Source organism: Orycteropus afer, unplaced genomic scaffold, assembly GCF_000298275.1.
Source record: "Orycteropus afer afer isolate SDZICR_OR568_19922 unplaced genomic scaffold, OryAfe1.0 scaffold00043, whole genome shotgun sequence".
NCBI classification, from domain to species: domain Eukaryota; kingdom Metazoa; phylum Chordata; class Mammalia; order Tubulidentata; family Orycteropodidae; genus Orycteropus; species Orycteropus afer.
In genome coordinates, this window is record NW_006921630.1 from 6650299 (window position 1) to 6672099 (window position 21801).

Here is a 21801-nt window from a genome sequence, read left to right on the forward strand (position 1 = left end):
GCAGGATCAACTACTCGGTCCCTCTGGGTAGCTGGCTGTGACCAAGTAATGAGTCTGGTCATTTTTTATGATTCTGAATTTTGTTCTACATATTCTCTGTCTGTCTCTCTCTCTCTCTTTGTGTGTGTGTGTGTGTGTGTGTGTGTCTGTCAAGGACCTTCTGTTGTGATCCTGATCAGAGTGGTAGGCAGTGGTAGCCAGGTACCATCTAGTTCTTCTGGTCTCAGAGTTGTGGCAGCTGTGGTTCACATGGTCCATTAATCCTTTGGACTAATTGTTTCCTTGAGTCTTTGATTTTCTCCACTCTTCATTGCTCTGAATGGGGAGAGACCAATAGTTGCATCAGCTATTTCTTGTTGTAGGAATTCAAGGAAGGGAAAAGTTATAGAGGGCTAATTTGGTCACTAAAGACCTTTACTGAAGCAATTATTTAATATTTGCCATACAGGCATGTTGCTAAGGGCCTTTACCAGCCATTCTTGTATGTAATCTTTACTGTACTGACACTGCTGGCCATTTTAGTATTGTGCCTTCAGGATCGGTATAGTAAGTCACCTGACACTTTAAAAAGGCCCCTTTCTGAAAGATGTGGTTTTCTTTGACAGCAGTGTACTTTACTGAAATTCAGGTTTGTTTTACCCATGAAGCTCAGATAAGGGTCTTCTCTATTCTTGGTACTGTTACTAGAATAATGAGTAGTCAGGTCCACAGTGATTAGTGTCAGACCATACCTTTTATATGTCATTATGGCTCATTAAGGTATTGACATTGATATTCCTGAGAAACATTCCTCAACCAGGACTCTCCCAGCACCTGACTGGCCTCAGCCTCCAGCTTTTTCTCCCCTTGGGACTGAAGCAGGGAGCGGAGGCACTGGTTCCATTTCATGGGGGTACAGGCAATCAAGGCATAAAGAGAATGGGACAAAGACAGCCAATGGGCAAGAAGCTGAGAACTCCTAGGCATAACCTTTCCTCTTGCCCCCTACAATACATAGTTTTTTTTTCTCTCTCTCTCTCTCTCTTTCTCTCTATCTCTGTTTCCTGGTTGGGAAACTAATAGAGCAGCTCTCTGTTCTGTCCTGAGGCCTCTTGAAACTGGCATAGAGGCTCAAGTCCTGGGGTCAAATTCAGATTCCCTATAGATTAGTTATGTGACCTGCTAGGCATGGTTACTTAATCTCTCCATTTGACAGATGTATGCCTTCTTACCAGGAGCTCTGGTAGCGTAGTGCTTAAGGCACTTGACTGCTAACCAAAAGGTTGGCAGTTCAAACCCACCAGCCACTCCTCGGAAGGAAGATGAGGCAATCTACTTCCGTAGTGATACTGCCTCAGAAACCCAAGGAGAGGTCACTATGAGTCGGGTCCAGCTTGATGGCAAATAACAAAAGCAACAACATGCCTTCTTACCTCCCTCATAAGGAGCTATGATTGCCCTGTGGTTAAAAGCATTGGGTTGCAAACCAAAAGATTGACTGTTTGAACCCACCAGCTGCTCCACAGGAGAAAGATGAAGCAGTCTGCTTCTGTAAGGATTTACAGCCTTGGAAACCCTATGGGGCAATTCTACTCTGTCCTATTGTGTTGCTGTGAGTCAGAATTGACTCAATGGCTGTGGGTTTGAGTTTTTTGGGGCACCTTGCTCGTAGGACTCTTATGAGTATTACACTAGATAAAGTGGGCACACAGTAAACTCACAGGATGTTTTCTAATACCATTATCATCTAAGTAAAAGCTGGTGATAGGAGCCTGGTGGTGCAGTGGGTAAGCACTCAAAATCTTGGTGCTAACTGAAAGGTTGGTGGTTTAAACCCACCCAACAACTCTGTGGGAGAAAGACCTGGCAATCTATATTCCTGTAAAGATTACAGCCTAAGAAATCCTTAGTGGCACTTCTTTGGTCACATGGGGTCCTTATGAGTCAAAAATCCACTCAATGGCACCCAACAACAACAAGAGCTGGTGATAAGACTTGTGAGTTACAGGAATGACATTTAGCTAGGAGAAAAACTGTTTCTGCCATCCTGTCCCTCAGGAAGAAAGTTGTGATTAGAGATAAGCAGGAACATATAAAAAGACCGTCCTGACCCTGATGAGGTGGAGGAAAGGGTGGGCTTTAGAATCAGGTAGCCATTGGACAAACTTGAAGGCTGCATTTATAAAGTGTAGGTCAAGTAAGATAAAATGTGGGTATGCAATATGGACTCATTGACTGCTAGCTTTTCTTTCCTTTTCCTACATCTTCAAAGTCTTCATGCCCCAATGGATAGTGGTCATTGAGAGTCTGAGGGATGGTGGCCTATGCTTTGGGTCACCCTGCTGATCAGCATTGTGAGACCTGACTTATCTGAGGGCATTCACTGGTAGGAGGCCCCAGAATTGCCTCTCTTCTGTGGCTCTTACCTGTGATTGACTTACTGCCTCATGAGACCACACACTTCTTGAAGACAGAACCGGGTTTGCCTTCGTTTTTATACCCTTGCCAGCACCTACTCAAGACTCACTGCCTTGCACATAGATGTTTGTGAAACAGACATAATACCTGAATGTCATCCACTCAGGTCTGAGAGCTGTCTGTTCTTGCCCCACTTCCCACAGGGTTTATTTTAAAAATGGCTGACTGAAACAGCTTTAATACTATACTCAACTTGACTAAAATTTCTTTCTGCCTTATCTCTCTGACCTTTTTTCCTCTGGCCCTGTGTTATCCAAGTGCCTAATCAGGTAGTCCTTATCGCCCTCTCCCCTGGCACTTCCAGCATCTAGGTTACTTGATCACAGAAAAAGAAAGCATTCTGAGTCAAATGGCCGTAATTGCACACTCAATAGTACCTCACTTACCCATCCCAGTGGTCAGTCCCCAGACATCCTCCAGTTCTTTTTCACTCGTTGCCATCAAGTGGATTCTGACTCATGGTGACCCTGTGTGTGCAGAGTAGGGCTGCTCCGTAGAGTTTTCAAGGCCATGCCCTTTCAGAAGCAGATTGTCAAGCCTGTCTTCTGAGGCACCTCTGGATGGGTTTGAACTGCCACTAGTCAAGTGCTTAATCATTTGCATCACCCAGGGACTCCTCTTTACTACACACTGCTGTCGAGTTGATTCCAACTCATAGCGAACCTGTGTCACTATTGTTGTTGTTATGTGCCGTCGAGTTGGGCCAACTCATAGTGACCCCTCCTTGGGTTTCCGAGGCGGTATAACTACAGAAGTAGATTACCCAACCTTCCTTCCGAGGAGTGGCTGGTGGGTTTGAACCTCCAGCCTTCTGGTTAGCAGTCAAGTACCTTAGGCACTATGCTACCAGAGCTCCTCCTGTGTCACTAGTCCACCTCAACTCTTAAATACCCTGCTGCTCTTTGTTTCAGTGGCATTGTGCTCAGATTTCATTTTGGTCTCTTTCCTCTATTGCAGTAGCCTTGAATAATGTCATCCTGGCCTGTTAACCTTGTCCATACAATTTTCTTTGACATCTCCTTGCCTACCATTGGTACTGGCTGCACCTGACGCATGTACTCTCTTCTTTCAGCTGGGCCTTTCTTGTGGGTCTCCCCAGAGAATGACTGAACCCCAGGTACAGAACAGAAAGAGCCAAGTGTGCCAAATGGCCCTAGGAGCTGACCTGTGCTTCCCACCCTTCCCTAGCCCTCCCTTGAGGAAGAGGGCTACAGAGAAAAGTCTCAGGGTGCTCTTACCTTCCCTCCTGGAGCCTCCTCTCTACCTCTGCTGCATTTTATAGGTGCCTAACCAGGTAGTCCCTTGTCTCCCTCTCCCTCTCCTCTGGCCCTTCCAGCATCCAAGCAACTTGATCATAAAAGAAGAAAGTCCAAAGGCATTGAGGAGCTCTTCTCTCCTGCTGCCTTGCTTTGCCTTTTTGCCTGTGTTCTTGGGTGTTGGCCTTAAGCTCACCCCCACCTGGACTCAGGCTGAGGGCAGAAGGGAAAATGTTCCAGCACTAGAGCTGCTGAGAGAAAGGTCCCAAAGCTGGGTCAAAATTCAGTAAACATTCACTGAACACCTACTGTGTGCTGGGTGTTGGGGATGCTAAACAGTAGGAATGCAAAAATGAAGAAGACGTGTAAGGACGGACAGCCTTGTGTAACAGCAGTGGGAGCAGGGCCCCCGAGCCTTGGACTTGTAAGGCATCTCTTGGTAGGGAGAGGAATAGTGATCGAACTATTGTGCCTGACAGATAGGAGTTTATTGGGAGGATAAGGGTGGCTTGTGGAAAAGTTGTTTCTTATGGGAAGTGACATGGAGACAAGAGAGAGCCTGTGCTTTCAGGGAAGGAGAAACCCTTCAGCATCCCTAGAGGATAATTGGGGAAGTGGTAATAAAAGAGGCTGGGGAATGGGCAGGTCAAGAATAACCTTGTGGTTGTAAGTTTTCTTATGAAGACAAAGGGAGGCACCAAAGAATACAGAGAGTGACGTAATCAGATGCACACGTAGAACAGATCATTTGGTGGCTGAGTAGACAAGTGAGGGACGTTAGAACCTTGGTCAGAAGGGAAATAAGATTTTTATGTTTATCTGAAGAGGACCTGTGGTAAGAAACCCCGCAGAAGCTCTCTGGGTGCGGAGGATAGGTTAGAGATGAGATGAGTATAGAATCCAGGTCTTGTGTCCAAGCCAACCTGGGACAGAGGAGAGAAGATGGGCATGAGGGTGGTGGTGGGAAGACTTTGGAGGAGGAGACTTTGGAAGTTGGTTGGGATGGGCAGACTCCCTGGCTCCACCTCTCACAAAAGGTATCAACAGTGAATGAGTGGAGAGGGAGTGGTAAGAGGAGAATGTCAGGAAGAGAAGGAAGGATGCTGTCCTAAGCATGGCACTGCACGTAGCAGCCCTGGCCAACACCCACCATTTGTGCAGGCTACTCTGCAAGTGAGATTGAAAGCCAGAGGACCAAACTGATTTGCAGATATTTGGCTAAACTTAAGCTACAGCCCCTATGTGCCAGGGGAGTCAAGATCCATGTGCTCTTCCCAAAGGAGTTGGGTGAGGTGGGAGGTTGAGAGAAATGGTGTGATAGGCTGTGGCTTACCTGTCTCTGCTAACCATGTTTTTGAATCTATCTCTGCTAAACACTTCAAACACTGCCCATCTTACCCCCAACACCCAAACACCCACAGCTCCTCCCTCCTGCCAGGATTCCAGACGCTTCAGTGCCAGCAGACTGTCAGTGAGGAGGGGAGGGCAGGAGTAGGGAAGAGGAGAAGTGGATGAGTGGGTCTTGTCTCAGGCCTTTCTCACAACCCCCAGCCCCCTCTCATGTGTCAGCTCCTGGGAGCATAAACTTAGTTGTTCTGAGCCTTTTAGATCTTCTCCTTCTTGGGATGGGCCAGTTGTCTGGGAAGTGTTGCTGGCTCTTTATCTTTTTCATGGAAGTGAGGGTAACATTTCTCCCATGGGAGCGCTGCTACCTTTCAGACATTATAGGAACAGGTTCTAGGGTAGACTGACAGGCCTGGGCAAAACTGTGATTCTCAAGGATGTTATTCAGATATTAGCATTCTGTGCTTATTGGGAGTTAGATGTGCTGCCTGTGCAAATGTCATTCCTCCTCCCTTCCCCACATGGGGCATGTGCTCCAGATGGAAGGGATGTGGCTATGGGCCTCTGTCCTTGGGTCCTGTGGGGAGCTGTGCATGGCCACCAGGCAGGCTTCCTCCTCCACTTCACTTATCTACCCCAGAGGCTCCATTGGCCCCAGAGTGCTAGGGCGGTAAGCCCAGACCCCTCCATGCAAGCACTCACAGGCCCCTTCCTGCCTCCCAATAGCCTGGTGTCTTTCACAGCTCCTCACGCTCTTGTCAGTTCTCTCCTTCTTGCCTATGCTTGTGCAGTTTCCTGCCAACTCTACTGACTGTCAAGGCTCAACTCAAAGTCCTCCTTTCCTGGGAGACCCATACCTTAATCCACAGGGTGGGTCTCTCCTATGTCCAAATGCCTTCAGAGGCCTTTGCCATATACTTGGGCACCAATCCATTGCCATCTAACTGTGTGTGTGTGGCTTCATGTGTGTTTATATTCCCTTCCAGCTGGAACAGCTTCATCGCAGAAGGGGTGGAATTTTGATCGGGGCTTATGGGGCACCTGACCTTGAATTAGAGCTCAAGAGACCTGCCTCATAGATGAGTTTGTTTTCTCTTTGCCAGATCCTGGGTTGGGGCCCAGATGGTGGTATTATTCTCTCTGCCAGTAAGTGTCCATGGACAGAGGACTTAAAGCCTGGGACCTGATGAAGGAGTGGGGGTGGCCAGGCAGCTGGCCAGGGGCAGCTTTAATCCCTTTCCAGAGGCAGCCACTCCGGCCTTGGGCTTCTTTCCTACAGTTTCTGGACCCTGAGTCCTCCTGCCTACATTTCTGGCTGGGGACTCAGTCCTCAGTACCCAAACTGGGCTGACTCTCAGTACCTCTGGCCCCCAGATCTGTTCCTGAAGGCCCATGGGGAATTCCTAATCACCTGAAGTAGCTCTCCACCCTTCTGGAACTGATCAGCTTGAGAGGGCAGCAGGGATAGGGGCAGTACCTAGGGTGTTCGCTGGGATGGCCAGGTACATCTCAGTTCTCTCTTCAGCTGCTTGTCTTCCACATATACCCCAAAGAAGTATTGAGTAGAAAGTGACATGATCCAGTCCACAGGTTGGAAAAGATCATCCAGTGACTAGGTAGACCAGTGAGGGACAGAGCATATTAGAGCCCTGGTTGGGAACAACATAAGAGTTCTGTTTATGTTTGGTGGCAGAGTAATGGCAGAACACAGAAAGCATGACTTGAGCTATTTAACTCTGTCCTAAGGGCAGGCCCCTTCTTGTGAGGCTCTGGCTAAATGCAGAGTAACTGGAATATCTCATGGGCCCTCTTCTGAAGAAGGTGTGACTCTTTTCATAAGAGCTTTGGAGTCAGGTGCTGGGGGCCAGGTGGGAGTGAGGTGGGGAAGCCATGGGGGTGGGAAGCAGACAGAGGAGATGCATGTCCCTCTTGCTTATCCCAGGCTTCTTTGTCCTTTCAGACTGGAAGCCGGCGCTGAATCTCGCTGCCCTGGACTGTGCTGATGAGACCAACAATGCAGTCTGCAGAGACTTCAACATCCTTGGCTTCCCAACTGTGCGGGTGTGTGGCAGGGAGGGGAACAGGGGCAGGGGACAGTTCTGGCAGAGCAGATTACCAGCTGCCCTGTGCGTCCCTGGAATCTGCCCAGCCTGCCAAGCTCTGCTTCTGGCCCTGGCTGGTTTAAATCACAGCCCTTGGATTCTTCTGCTTGATGAAACACCTGATTTAGAGGCAGAAAGGGATGTGAATTGGGAGACAGAAAAGAAAAGTTCATTCGGTTTGGGAAATTCTGCCCTTTAGAAGGGAAAGACACTGTGTATGTGTGGATGTGTGATATCAGCTGTTCTGATTTGAGCAGTGAAGTGATTATCCCCTGAGCTGGTGAGAGCTCCCAGTTTCCAAGGCCTCTTGCCAAGTTCTCTCCTTCCTGACCTCCTAGTCTTAGAGGTCTTGTCTAACCCTATAAGACCAGGACTCAGACTCTGACCATCTGTGGACAGGGCCAGACTCAAGGGGCCTACTAGTCCCCCGGAAAGGGACCCGAGAAACACCAGCAAGCCTCATCCTCATCAGATAAGTGCCTGGAACCTAGAGCCACAAGTAGGTCAGATGATCTGTCAGAGTAGCCTTACCCCACAGTCAAAATGCCAGTGCCTCAGGCAGCAGGGATCCCTGGCATGGACATCATCACACCCAAAGCATGAGGGCTCTGTCAGCCCAGCTGTGGTGGAAAGTACCATCATCATCGTCTCTGATGATGTCTTTTGCCTGCCAGCCTGCTCACCTTGGGGCATAACTGAACAACCCTCCGAGGCTCTGAAATAGAAGGTCTCAGAGAGCCCAGAGCAGCAAAGCTACTGCAGTTGTAGCCTGGGCCCTCCCCAGGGCTCAGTCCTGGCTGTAGTCCAGTTAATTTTCTTCCAAATTAGAGAATCCCAAGGGCTGGTTTTTCTACCTCTGTAGAGAGAATGGCAGGGACAGAGGCAATACCTTCACCTCCAGTGATAAATATGTAAGCCCCTTCCTGCCAGAGGGAGCTCTGGTGGCGTAGTGCCTAAGGCATTTGACTGCTAACCAGAAGGCTGGTGGTTAAAACCCACCAGCCACTCTCCAGAAGGAAGGTTGGGCAATCTACTTCCATAGTAATACTGCCTCGGAAACCCAAGGAGGGGTTGCTACGAGTCGGATCTGACTCTATGGCAGTGGTTGCATTTTTGCGTTTTCCCACCAGAATGGTATCTAGGAATAGCCATTTCCTCTACAGCCAGTAAAACTAATCAGGAAATGCCTCTGAAAGCTGAAATGCCAAGTATTGTCCCCGGAACAGGATATCTCTGAGCTCAGGGGCCTCAAGTTCCAGAAGAAACACGAGCCACAACTCAGCCTGATTACCCCAGGAGAATTCATCTGGAAAGCAAGGTCCCTGGCTTCTTCAAGAATGTCCAGCTCAAATTCCATGTGACCTTTCTGTTCCTCATGCCCAGTGCAACCCTGCTGGACTCAAGATTTCCATAGCCCAGTAGAGCACTCCTCCTTGGCTGTTACTACCGTGTAGGGTCAGGCCCTAGGTTTAGCTGAGACCAGGCTGGCCTGAGGAGCAGTGTGGCAGCTGTCAAGCTGTTGTTGCTTAGAGGTGGCAGCAGAGAGCTTGCCTGTCATTCATCTTTTTAAAGTAGAAGATCTCCCTGGCAATTCCATTGTCCCATCCCACTGCCCCAAGACATGTGACTGAAAATAACTCAGTTACAGGACACTGTGTTGCTTCTGCTGAAGCAGCCCTGAGTCGGAAGCTGTGGAAAAACCAGTACGGCAGCAGGAGCCCTGTTCACAGGCTGATACTCTTCTTGTGAGGACCCAGCACGGTGCTAAGCCACTGCCCAACCCCTGGGAGGGGAATGTCATCGGTACCACGGCCAGGCCAGGCCATCCTGCTGTGGCTCTGGGTGACCTCATACCTGGGGCTTTCCGTTTCTGCCTGGGAGAGGCTGGGGGCCCGTGGGTGTGAAGGAGGCAGCCCAGGCAGTTGGGATATCCAGAGGCTCCTCAGCACCTGTCCAAGTCACGCAGCACACGCAGCATGAATGCCTTGTGATGAATCATCTCCTTAACCACCCAGCTGGCTGAGGGACAGCATTGGCTCACAGAATCCAGGAGCTGGGAGGGCCCTTCACAGGTCTTCCTGACCTTCCTCTGCCTCCAGACAGACAGCACCTGGCTGGGCCAGTCTGGTAGTCATTTGCCCTACTCATAAGATCTGCATATGCACTCCCTCAGCAAAACCTTCCTCTGTTGAGGAACCTGCCATTCAGTTTGGGCCAGGGAAAGACACGCAGTGTCCTGGCCTCAGCACTCCAGCCATGGGGCGGTGGCTCAGCCTATTAGTGGGTCTGTGCTCTAAGGCTCTAATGTGGTGGCTTTCAAACATCATTTACCATGACCTACACTAAGAACACAGTTTATATTGCAGTCTAGAAATTGTTGTGTATCTAATAACACTCTGAAACAAAAGTTTCATAAACAGTATTTGTACTATACTAAATATAGTACATGCTGATTGATATTTTCAATTCTGTTTTTTTTTTTTTTTTTTAAGTGTTGGCTGTGAGTCACTAGATTGATTTTATAACTTACTAATAGATTGCTCCAGTGTTTGGCAAACACTATTCAGACATTCCAGATCTCCAGGCATTCTGACCCACTGAGAGTCCAGTGTGTCTGTGGGCACTGTGGCTACATTCTGGAAAACAGAGTTGACCCTAGATGTCTGCCTGGCTGCTAGCAGGCCGGAGCGATAACTCTGTTGTTGTGCCTGATGCTTCCTGGGGACTGGATCCTGTCCTTGCCCTCTCCGCCCATAAAGGCTGTGAGAGTCTGCAGGGAAATGTGTGCTGAGCAGAAGGAGGAAAGAGTGTTGTCAGTGTGATGGGACACTGACACAAGAGTCTGGCTTCCCCAGTGACATGTGTCACTGCCCATTTCCTCTGCCTCCTGCCCCTTGTCACCATGAGAAAACAGTGAGCTTCTACCAGCCCAGCCTGTTTAGCAAATACCCGGCCCTGCAAGGCGGACCCAGCTGTGTTAGGTCCATATCAGACTGAAGCTGGAGCCCAACTGGAAAAAAACAAAGGTTCAGGGGAAGGAAGGACTAGTTTGAAACAGATTCAGGTTCTCGCCGGATTTTGAGGACCCAGAGGCTGGAACTGCTGGAGGAAGGGACTTGACCACTGTCTCCCCATGTTTCTCCATTGACAGCAGCGCTGCCTCTCAGTGGGTGATGGAGAGGGACCTTTTGTAGCCAAAGGCCTGGCCAGGGTCAAGATTACACCAAGCAGAAGCAGCAGAGAAGTAGGAGAGGAGGGCACAAGTCTTCCCTTCATAAGATTTGAGGAGATAATTGATAGGAGTTCAAATTCTGGCTTCTCCCTTTAAAGTATGAGACTCAAGAAGTCTCTTAACCATCCCCAGCAATGGGCCTCAGTTTCCTTGTCTGTAAAAATTGGATGATAATATCTGCCTAATAAGATTGTTGCAAGGGTGAATGAGGTCTTTCTTGTGAAAGTGCGGAGACACTGTGTATTATTAGTAGGGATTCTGTAAATGTTAGTTTTCTTCCTTCCCCTTGCCTTCTCACGGGGTCACCTCCCCTGTGGCTGCTGCACTTTTGGCAGGGCATGCATTAGCAGCTATTGAGTGAGTGTCCGCTGCGTACACAGCACTGTGCTCCCAACTTGGGAGAGACTAGAAAACTTAACTCATGGCTTCTGTCCACAAGGACACACAGAGCTCAGCTAGTCGAGAGGCAGTGAGTGACCTACACACAATGAATGCTGGAGGAGTTGACCTGGGCTCACTGAGCTCTTTCCCTCATACATCAGAGGGAATTCCATGAAGCAAAGGGACTTTTTGTTGAAGGACAGATGAAATTTGCCCAGGAGAGAGAAGCATAGGTAGGGCATTGCAGGATTGAGAGAAGGTGAGAGCAAGGCCTCTTGTGGGCAGAGCTGTGTGGTGTGTTGAGACCGATATGTTGAAGCAGAGGCTAATGTTCAGGGCTGAGGCAGACCTGGAGAAGAATGAAGCCTAGCAATGGCAGGCCCTTGAAGTCGAAGCTGGGAGTCTGGACACCCTGTGGGGTGCACAGTCTGGGCCATTACCTCCTGTGGGTATACTTAAGGGGGAGATGTCAGAGAGGACAAGACTTCAGAAAGCTGTCTCTTGCCTCTCTCTGAAAAGAGGAGCTAGGCCCTCTTCCCAGCTGTCTTCCCCACAGATAGTGCACAAGCATCGGAAGTGGTTAGGGTTGTGGACCTCATGGGCTAGAGGTAGGAGAATGGACCCATAGGTGGACTTACCATAACATGTCTGGAGACTGAATCATTTTCCTTAAAACTTGTTTTATTTATTTATTTATTTATTGTGATTTGGGTGAAAGTTTACAGAGCAAATTCACTTTCCATACAGTAGCTCACATGCACTTTGTCTCATAACGTTGATTGCAATTTCCCACAATGCAACAGCTCCCCTCCCACTTCCTCCCCATAGTTACCTTTTACCTGTGTCCTTCCATCCATGCACTCCTGCCCCCTCAGCTGTCTCCCTGTGCGTAAGCAGCCCTTCTATTCTCCCATGATTGTTCTCTCCAAGGAGTGTATCTACCTAATGTAAATGTTCAGCTCATATGCCTGTCTTTTGTTTGGCTGGAAGCCACAGGAGTGGGTTCAGTTCCAGACCTGAAGGGCAGCTAGGGGCCATAGTCTCAGTGGTTCCATAAGGCTCTATCAGACCAGCAAACCTTGTTGCTTTTCCTTAAAATTTGTTTTTAAAGTTTGAATTCAGTGCCACCAATGCCCACCACTGGAAAGTGTCCTTCCTGTTCATTTTTATTTGGCCCCAGGAAAGCAGTCACTCCTTGGATTGGTAAAGATGTGACGAATGTCACCAGCTTTTTTGCCTTTGGGGAGATGGTGGAAATGTTCCAGTGGCTCCCGATGTTGGAGAAGGCAGAGGCTACCTGTGAGAAGTGATGGAAAGAAAGGGAGGAGGTGCTGACTTGGAGAAAAGAAAACTCACTACTGAAGTGTTAATTGCCTGTTTCCAAGGAGTTGTGGTGGTTTCCCTTGGGTAGGGCACACGCCTCCAATAGCTGACTTAATAAGGATACACTTTAATAAGAGGACAAAAATGTGCCCTGGCTAGATCTGAATGTGATTTGCTCATAAGCTTTCAAAATGATCAAAGGGCAGGATTCTCTGATCAGCTGAACAGAAGTCTACTGAGTGCCTCCGTGTGCTAGACACTGTGTGAGGCACTCTGGGGCTTGCAGAGATGAACACGGTAGAGTCCTGCCCTCCTGGCCACAGGGATGGACTTGTGGGTGGAAAGGTGAGATAAAGTCCGTTGTAGCTGAAGTATAGGCAGTGGGAGGTATGTTTGGTTCATGTCCTAAAAGTCCTTGAATACAGTGATTTTGGACACTATTCATAGACAATACAGAGTCACAGGAAAGATGTGAGGAGGAGAAGCATGATAAGAACAGAATGGTGCCTTAGGAAACTAGCAATAGTGGCAGCAAGGAAGATAGTTGCAAAATGAAAACATGGATCCTACTAAAATGTGTAAGCACATGAAGGGGGACAGGTAGAGACTGGGGCAGCACTCCAGGATGAAGCCCTAGTCTAGACAAGAGAACAGATGGAAGAAGACAAGTAAAGAGTATCACAAAGTTCATATTTACAGAACTTGTCAATTGACTGGGTGATGAGGGGTGGTGTAGGAGTGGGAGATTCTGGTCTGAGCGGCAGGTTGACAGCTCACTGGATGATACAGGAAAAAATAAAACAATAGTGGAGAAACAGGTTGGGGAAAGAATGACTGCGGTGTTGGTGTGTGAGTAGGATGTGCCCCAATACCTGTGGGGAGGGTTCCAGGAGGAAGCAGAAGTCCAGGCCAGGTGAGGAGCAGAGACAGAGTATTCAGATTCCAAATCATTTGAACAAAGTTGATGAAATTGGCAAGGGAGAAATGGGGTTTTTTGTTCATTCATTCACTCATTCATTCAGAAGTATAGATTGAGTGCTTTGCTTTCAAGTACTTCTTCAGCAGAAGAGTGTGATGATCTAAGGTGTGGCTGGGGTCAGGAAAGAAAGGGAATGGTCTAGGCAGGACATACCAAGGACAATGGGCGCAAGAGAGAAGGTAAGGGCAAGGGGAAGGCTGTGAAGGTGGCCAGAAAGGATTGGTCAGTGTCAGGCAAACCAAGAAAGCAAAGAAGGAGAGTGTTAGGAAAATGTGGCACAAAAAATGGTGAACTTTAGCCATGGAGTAAAAAAGTAGATGGTAATAACATCAGATACTACAGAGAGATCAAGAAGGGTTTGGAAGAGGTCACTGAATTGGCCAAAGAGAAGATCACTGCTGAGCTTTCCTAGAGCAGATTTAACTGAGTGGGAGAGTCAGACCCAGCTGATCATGGGAATAAAGGGAGAAGGGAAATCAGGGAAGTGAGAGCAGAGTACTGTTTTATAAAATATTTGGCAGTGCAGAAATGGAAAACGCAATAGCTTTCCATCCTCCTTCCCATGTTAGTTCTCTCTCTCTCTCTCTCTCTGTTTTCTCTCTCTCATTTTTAAGTTAGAGGAATTTGAATCTGTTTGTAGAGCTGGGAAGGAGCTGATAGAAAAGAGGGAAGATAAAAAGATGAGTTGGTAGCACAAGCTCCTAAAGCACGTGAGGTATGAGGGCCAGAGTTCAGATGCTGGAATTGTTCTGGAAGGTGGAAACGAAGCTTCTGGGGACAGAAGGGAAGACTGAGTGGTCAACCAGAGGTGGAAAATGGAGGTGGGGGTGGGAGGCCTCCTCTTCAGCCCTGCACCTTGTGGGCGGGTTTCTTGGAGTCCCTGTATTCCCCTGGGACTGGTCCCACTGCAGGCTGCCCATGGCTGGGACCTTGAAAAGGCTCACCTGCCTTTTGATAGAGATAATGCCAGCCCTTTTTAATACAGGCCGCTTTGGGTGACCTGATGTTTGACAGAGAAGAGTTACTGTTTTCCTTTTCAATGACTTTTCTTCTGAATTAAAATAACAGCTGTAGCTATAGGATAGCCATGCCAGTTAAGGCCTGATGATGTCAGCAGTTTTTTTGGTGTATGTGTGTATATGTGTGTACATGTGTGCACGCACCCATGGAAACAAGTTGAAGTTTCTCCTAGCTGTACGTAAACAAGTGCAACATCACTGTGAATGACTGTATCTGTAACAATCACCCTCTGGTTTATTATTTGTGAACAGCCCAAACTCCAATTAGCTGCATTTTTGATTGGTTCTTAGAAACGATATGAGTCACAAATGTCATAATATAATTAGTCAACCTGAGCTCATGTCACAATCCAGGAGATCTGTGATTATTTTTACAAGTATTAAGATAATAAAATTTTATCAATGAAAGATTTATTCAGTAAGCCAAACACTATTATAAATATGTGTGATATGTATAAATAAGTAGTTTTCACCTAAAATAAAAGTTTAACAAGGAGAGAGAGAATGAAGCAGTGAGCAGAGTAAGGGGATAGGCGTGGTCAGAGGGAGCAGGAAGAGGCTGCCGGTGGGGGGAGATGAGTGGTTTATGTGCAGTCTTTACTCCTCATGTGGGAGAGATGGCCCCCAGAGTTTAGTGTCTGGCTTAAATGGCTGTAAACAGACTGAGTCCCAGGTGATCAAAGTTTCCTAGTGTTTAACAGATGGGAACAAGGAAAGAGAGGGGATGCTGCTGCTGCTGCAGCTAATGTTTCTTGATCACTTACTGTATGCCCAGACATGTGCTATACACTTTAGATACATTGTCATTAAATCCTCACAGAAATTTTTAAAGTAGATGGGGCCACCCTCATCTTAAGGATGAGGAAACTAGGGTTCAGAGAGGGTTGTGGATTGCCTAGGGTTACACAGCAAGAATATAACAGAACCAGGCCTTGAACCCAGATCTGCCAGACTGCGTGGTTATGACCCCCTGCACTCATAACCATCAGCTGGGATAACCAAATGGCCATGCTGTTGGAGGTAGAGGCTCCGTAGAGATTGGCCCCAAGATTGGGGACCCACAGGAAAAGGCCCTATCCCAGCCTGCAAGCTCTTTCCCAGGCAGTTAAGTGTTATCTTCCTTTCTGTTAAGACAACTCAACTCTGTCCCATCCTGAGCCTTGGCCCTATCACTATTTGAGCAGAAGCTTGGATCATAAGGGGTTGTCCTCTGTTCTCTCTGCCCTCAGAGGGCAAGGGAGGGGCTAGGCCAAGTGTCATATAAATGGGAAAAGAGGACAAGACAATGAGTTAAATTGGGCTGTTTGAAACATAACTTCTTTCTTTAGGGGCTCAGGCCAACCCTTCAGTAGAACCTGTGCTGGAGATCCCTCCCTCTGTTGAGTGTCTGCTGTGCCAGGCCTCAGGCTGGGAGTTCTGAGTGGGTGGATACATCGTCCTCAAAGCCCTTTTTTTTCCCAAGATAAGGAACAAGGACAGATTTCCACAGAGGGCATCTGACGTTTTCCCAGGGATGTATGTATGAGCTGACTTCACTTTATTTTTTCAGGTGGGTCTGCAAGGAAAACAGCCATGGTTCTTCATTGTTCATGTAATATTTTATCCGACTCATACCGACCCCTCCTTGGGTTTCCAAGGTGCTGTCTCTGTGGAAGTGGATTGCCCAGTCTTCCTTCTGAGGAATGGCTGGTGGGTTTGAAATTCCAGCCTTCTGGTTAGCAGTCAAATGCCTTAGGCACTACGCGCTACCAGAGCTCCTAACCATGTACTGTTGTTGTTTTTGTTATTTGCCATCGAGTCAGTCCTGACTCACAGCGAGCCCTCCTTGGGTTGCCGAGGCAGTATCACTATGGAAGTAGGATTGCCCAACCTTCCTTCCAAGGAGTGGCTGGTGGGTTCGAACCGCCAGCCTTCTGGTTAGCAGTCAAGTGCCTTAGGCACTATGCTACCAGAGCTCCTAATTATGTACTAGGTACTGGTAATTTAAGAAGCTCTGGTGGCACAGTGGTGAAAGTGCATTGCTGCTAACCAAAAGGTCAGCAGTTCAAACTTACCAGCCACTTTGCAGGAAAAAGATGTGGCAGTCTACTTCCATAAATATTTACAGCCTTAGAAACCCTATGAAACAGTTCCAGTACTTTATAGAAATAGTCTACCTTTGGTAGAGTATATGGAGTCCTGGTGGCATAGTGGTTAAAGCATTTGGCTTCTAACCAATAGGCCGGTAGTTCAAGACTGCCAGCCGCTCCAAGGGGGAAAGATAAGATGGTCTAGTTCCATAAAGATTTATAGCCTTGGAAACCCTATAGAGCTGTTCTACTCTGTCCTGTAGAGTTGCTATAAGTCAGAATCAGCTCACAGTGGAAAGAGGAACAGGAGCCAGTGTCCTGCTCCAAGAGCAAAAGCTTCCTTGTCCTTCATGTTACAGATAAAGGAACTGAGGCTCACAAAGTTAAGTAATTTGTCCAAGGTCCTACACCTTAGTGAGTAGCTGAGTCTTAAACTCACATCTGTGTGACACAGTGTTGTGCTCTTAACCACCATGTGATACTGATTCTTACCTGTGTGTTTACTTCCAGTTCTTTAAGGCCTTTTCCAAGAATGGCTCGGGAACACCATTGTCAGGTGGGTGTCCTGGCTCTGGTTGTCCTGTTGGCATTGTCGTTGTCTTCCTCTCCCTGCCTCCCTCCTTACCTGGGTTTCTGTTGGGGTGGAAAGGCCTGACAATTGGCAAGGTCTACAAGGCTAGAGGGTTCCCCAAGTGAAAACCTAATTTGATGAAAGGAAGGTGTCCTTCTCAGTCAGCCTAGAAGATGCCCTAGGGAAAGCTAGCCTGAAGAAGCTCCTCACTTTAGCCTATCCAGGGTCCTGGGGTGAAGGTGAGGTGCTGTGTTACCAGAGTAACCTTTCATGCCCAAATGAAGTTGGCATACAGAGGGGCAGACCAGATAGCTCCTGGGGGAAGCCCACACGAGTCCCAGTTCTGAAGGGCTCTTTCGTGCCCTCTGAGGGACAGGTCTCCTTGTACTGCTTAGGACTGCAGGAGTAGCCCTCTCCCCTCATTCTCTACAGAAGAAGCTACCATATGCTTTTCCTGTCAGAAATAGCTCATGCCCTAGGCCCATAGTTTCTGTGAGTGAGGCTGACAAAGGCACCGGAATGAATTCTCCTTTCCTCCCGATCCTGTCCCCATGTCCATTTCTGTTTACAGTGGCTGGAGCAGATGTGCAGACCCTGCGGGAGAGGCTTATTGATGCTCTGGAGACCCATCATGACACGTGGCCCCCAGCCTGTCCACCACTGGAACCTGCCAGGTATTTTGAACTGGGACAGACTTGGTGCAGTGAGGGCCATTCATAGGCCTCAGAGTGAGGAGGTGGTGGGAATGGCAGAGTGGAGGACCCAGGTTGGTTCTTCCTGCTACCTTTACTGTTGGAGCAGATACCCCAGTCTGCCAGAGCACACAGTCATGCTGGAGCAGCTGGTGACTGGTAGAGGGCCTCCTATTGTTAGAACTCCCAATTAAGGGGCTCTGTTTGACAGATTCAGAGCCCACCTCACTGGGAGAGAAAGTAGGGTTGGGTTCTCCAGATGGTACCTGCCGCCCCTTCCCATCACAGCTTGTCCTTAAGAATGTTATGGGGAAGGAAAATGGAGGTTAAATACTGTTTAGAGAAAAAGTGAGTGGTGGTGGTGGTGGGCAAGGGGAGGAGAAACTCAAAATTTGAGTAAAGCTCTGCCTCTAAAATGAGCAGGTGCTGTGACTGGGAGGTGGGAGGTGGCCCTCAGCTGCCTGTGCTTGGAAGTGTCAGGCTCATTGGCTGGTGTCCTCTACCTACCTACCTGCTGGGAAGGCTTCAAGGATTGCCTCTTTTCTAGGAAAATGAGGATAATGAGGTGCATAGGTGTCTTACCCTGACTGTCCCAAAGAGATGGAGACAAGTATATTGAAAATACTACATCTTTCTCTTCTGGATGAAAACTCAAGATAGGATAATGCCCACCATAGGAGACTCTTGCAAAGCAGGACCAAATCCAAATACTAGCGGGGACTGCTAGAGGAAGCCCAGCCTCAGAACATGATAAAGTTCCCAGGTGCTGAAAAAGCCTCTTTAAGGCATGTGCTTGAAGGATCAAGTCTATGTATTGGTGACTTTTCAAAGTCATAGGCTTGCTAAGAAATTGTGTTTCCAAGTGTCAGTTTGGGCTGAATACAACTTACAAGACTCCTTTGTCATCTTTCCCAATTCTCCATCCTCCCAGAGGACTTCACAGAAACCCTGGACCCAGTACATGGTCTTGATGTGGTTTGGGATTCCACCTCTCCAGAATATCCATGTCTGGTCCTTACTTCTTCCTGTTCTCAATGACTGTGCCATTCTGTCCTTGTCTCTGACTCTTTCTTACACAAACATTTATACATCCCTTGTGGTGCATTTTCATTCTTAAAAGATCTCAAAAACAATAATCAGGCAAACTTGCCAACCTCTCTCAAAGCGATCCCTCTAAAGAGCTCTAAGAAGGAGGCAGAGATGTGTGTGAAGAAAGGTGAGCTGCTTCCTCCAGAAGTTTGAGGTTGGGAATAGATGGGGGGGCCAGCTACCATATAAGACTTGCTTTTCTGTCAGACTAAGAAAGGCCTGGTGATGTGTTCTGAGATGCCATCTGATGCCACCCCAGAGGCTGTCAGTAGCCACGACAACTCTTCTCATGCACCCGGGGTAGACTCTGGCCCCCACCTGTCTAGCATGTCCACTGTCACTGTATTGGGCTCCAGCATTGCCCAGGTTGCACCTTCTGTTTGCAGGTAGTCCATGCCTCATCAGTGGGCCCAGCAGAGGACAGTAGGTCTCCAGATTGGGTGACGTGCCCTCTGGGAATGAAAAGAAGATGCACCCTCCCTTTTGCCATCTGAATTTTCACCTGCTGGCCTCTTAAGCATGTGTTATGATATTCTGCTTTTAATTAGAATAAGGAAACATCATTTTTGTATTATGCATTTATATTCGGTTGAAACTTTAAAAAAAAAAAATTTCTAGTTTATTTGAGGAGATCATCAAATTTGTCTTTGTATTATCTGTTTCCACCTTTGTGCAGGGCTTCTTTGTCCTCCCTTAAAATGGGGAGGTTGACGTAGATAGCTCCTAAGGTCTTCCACACCCAGGACTTCAGATTCTTTAATTCGTTTTTTTTAATGTCTACCCCAGGGTAGCAAATCTCCCAATTGCTGTTTATTTACCACAGATCAAAACTTGTATCTGATGATTTTAATCTACTGTCCCAGGGAACCAGTAACAACCATATTCAGTAGACCTGGGCCTTACCCATTCCTCCTGTCAGACTGCCTTATACTCACTCTGACTTTAAAAAAAGGCAGTGAAAAAAGAAAAACAAAAAAATCAGGGTGGAACAAATGAGAACCAGTGTTAGGTAACAAAGACAACATCCTTTGAGACTATGGGACTATGGAGGGCTAGCAGTGGGAGATTTCCACATAGCCTTGTGTAGAAATAGAGGAGGTCTGTATGGCTGTATGTGCAGTACCTTGTCACCCACATCTGGCATGGTTAGTAGTTATATCCTTATTCCCACTGGCTGTGAAGAGTGACCACCAATTATCTCTTGCAGGCTGGAGGAAATTAATGGATTCTTTGCAGGAAACAATGAAGAGTACCTGGCCTTGATCTTTGAAAAGGAAGGTTCCTATCTGGGTAGAGAGGTGAGCCACCCTCAGTTTCCCTACAACTCTGGATACCTTGGGAGAGAGCCCCAGTTCTGGAGCAGGGCTTTTCTTGCCAATGCTAGGGTCCCGTCAATGTGCGTACCGTAGCCCTGTGCTGTCCTGACCCCTTCTGGGAGAAACGGGAAGTGTAGGAGCTAGACCATTCCATCTTAAAACATTTATGTCTGCTTTTGTTCATCTCATTAAAACCAAATATGATCACACTTGATGTTTACTGGACATAGCATTAGATTGCTGACGTACGTAGTTGTGAATCCTCACAATTAATGAGGATGATCAAATAACACATCCGGGATCACACAGCTAGTAAATTGGTGGATCAGGGCTTTGAATCAGGTCTGTCTGGCTCCAAACCCTGTGTTGTTTCTACACAGCTCCCTCCCCTCCCCCATAAAACCGGAGTAAAGAAAAAGGAGGAAGGGATATTAGAGATCATTCAGTCCCTCACATGAAGAAATGGGGTCCCTTAATAGGTGGCAGGTAACAGGAACCGGCAGGGTTGAGTTTCTACTCCATCACATACATGATATGTCCTTGGGCAAGTTGCTTAACTTTTCTGAGCCCATTTCCCTGTCTATGGAGTAGGGTTAATTACATTGCTTTGTAGTATTTTTTTGGAAGTCAAATGGGTCAATTTTAATAAAGGACCTGGATTAGTAACTGGCACATACCAAACCCATTGCCATCAAGTCAGTTCTGACTCATAGTGACCCTATAGTAAAACTGTCCCAAAGGGCTTCCAAGACTGTGATCTTTCTGGAAGCAGACTGCCTCATCTTTCTCCCACAGAGTGGCTTGTGGGTTCGAACCACCAATCTTTCAGTTAGTAGCTGAGCCCCTAACCACTGAGCCACCAGGGCTCCTTAGCTGGCACATAGTAGGTGCTTTATCAAGATCCACTCCCCTTACCTGATGCAGAGAGCTCTCCATTGTACTACCAGGTCATGAACTTCTCTGCAGACCATGGATGAACTTTTCCCAGATGCAGTGATAGATGAGCCGGTGCTTGGGAGATGATCCAAGACAGTAAAGGGAAAAAGAGGACACATGAGGGTGGGGATGCAATTAAATACCACTGTTGGCTCTGAATGATTTTCCTGCTCAAACTCATCAAGCACAGTTGAGAGCTCTGAGCTGAAAGCAGAAGCTTGGCTGCTGATTCCAGATCTCTCAGCCCAAAGAGGGGCAGCACAGGGAGGCAGGGAGCTTTGCTGAAGGAGTGCCTGGCCTTCTGGAATCCCATTACATGCCTAGAGTCCTGCCTTCACATAAGAGGTGATTGGTGGGTGTGGGTTGGAATCAGCTCTTCTTCCTCTCCTCTCTCACAGTCCTCTGTGGACTGAGTCAAGGGCCCGTTCAAGGTGCTCAGAGATGGGTAGTTTGAAAGGCAGGAGAACATAGTAGTGAAGAGTAGACCTTGGAGCCAGACTGAATTGGAATTTATAGCTCAGTTCAGGCACTTGCTAGCTGTGTGGTATGGATACTTTGTTTCTCTTCTTGCCTCAATTTCTTCATTTTTAAAATGGGAATTTTAAAAATAAATACTTGTTCAACTACTATGTGCTAGTCATCATTACAAGGATTTTTATAAAATTAAGCCATTTAATTCTTTTAACTGTCCTATGAGGTTGGTCCTATTATTATCTTAATTTTGCAAGTAAGGAAATTGAGTCAGGGAGAGGTTTAGTCTAGATGGAGCCAGGATTCAAACCCAGGCAGCCTAGCTCCAGAGCATAATATACCGTGCTCCCTCTGCTACTCTCCTAATATTAGTTCCTATCTGTTAGTGTTATTGCCCAGATTAAATGAAATAATCTATAAACAGCATGTGATACATACTCAATAAATGTTAGTCTTTCCCCTTTTTATTTTTTAAAAATGAAATAATCATGTCTAACTAAGGATATTTTCCTGATTTTGAATATAGATAGAAAATTGTATATGAATAAAACTGAAGCCACATTT

At 47.4% G+C, this 21801-nt stretch overlaps 1 protein-coding gene across 1 annotated transcript in view; it reads left to right on the forward strand.

Moving 5' to 3' along the window:
- The window catches only part of QSOX1 (quiescin sulfhydryl oxidase 1), a 44625-nt gene that overhangs the window by 4679 nt on the left and 18145 nt on the right, over positions 1-21801 (forward strand). Inside the window, exons 2-5 of the mRNA XM_007937687.2 lie at positions 7018-7118; positions 16673-16718; positions 17305-17407; positions 19722-19812. Coding sequence (XP_007935878.1) covers positions 7018-7118; positions 16673-16718; positions 17305-17407; positions 19722-19812 — 341 coding nt within the window. The remainder of the gene's footprint in view (positions 1-7017; positions 7119-16672; positions 16719-17304; positions 17408-19721; positions 19813-21801) is intronic.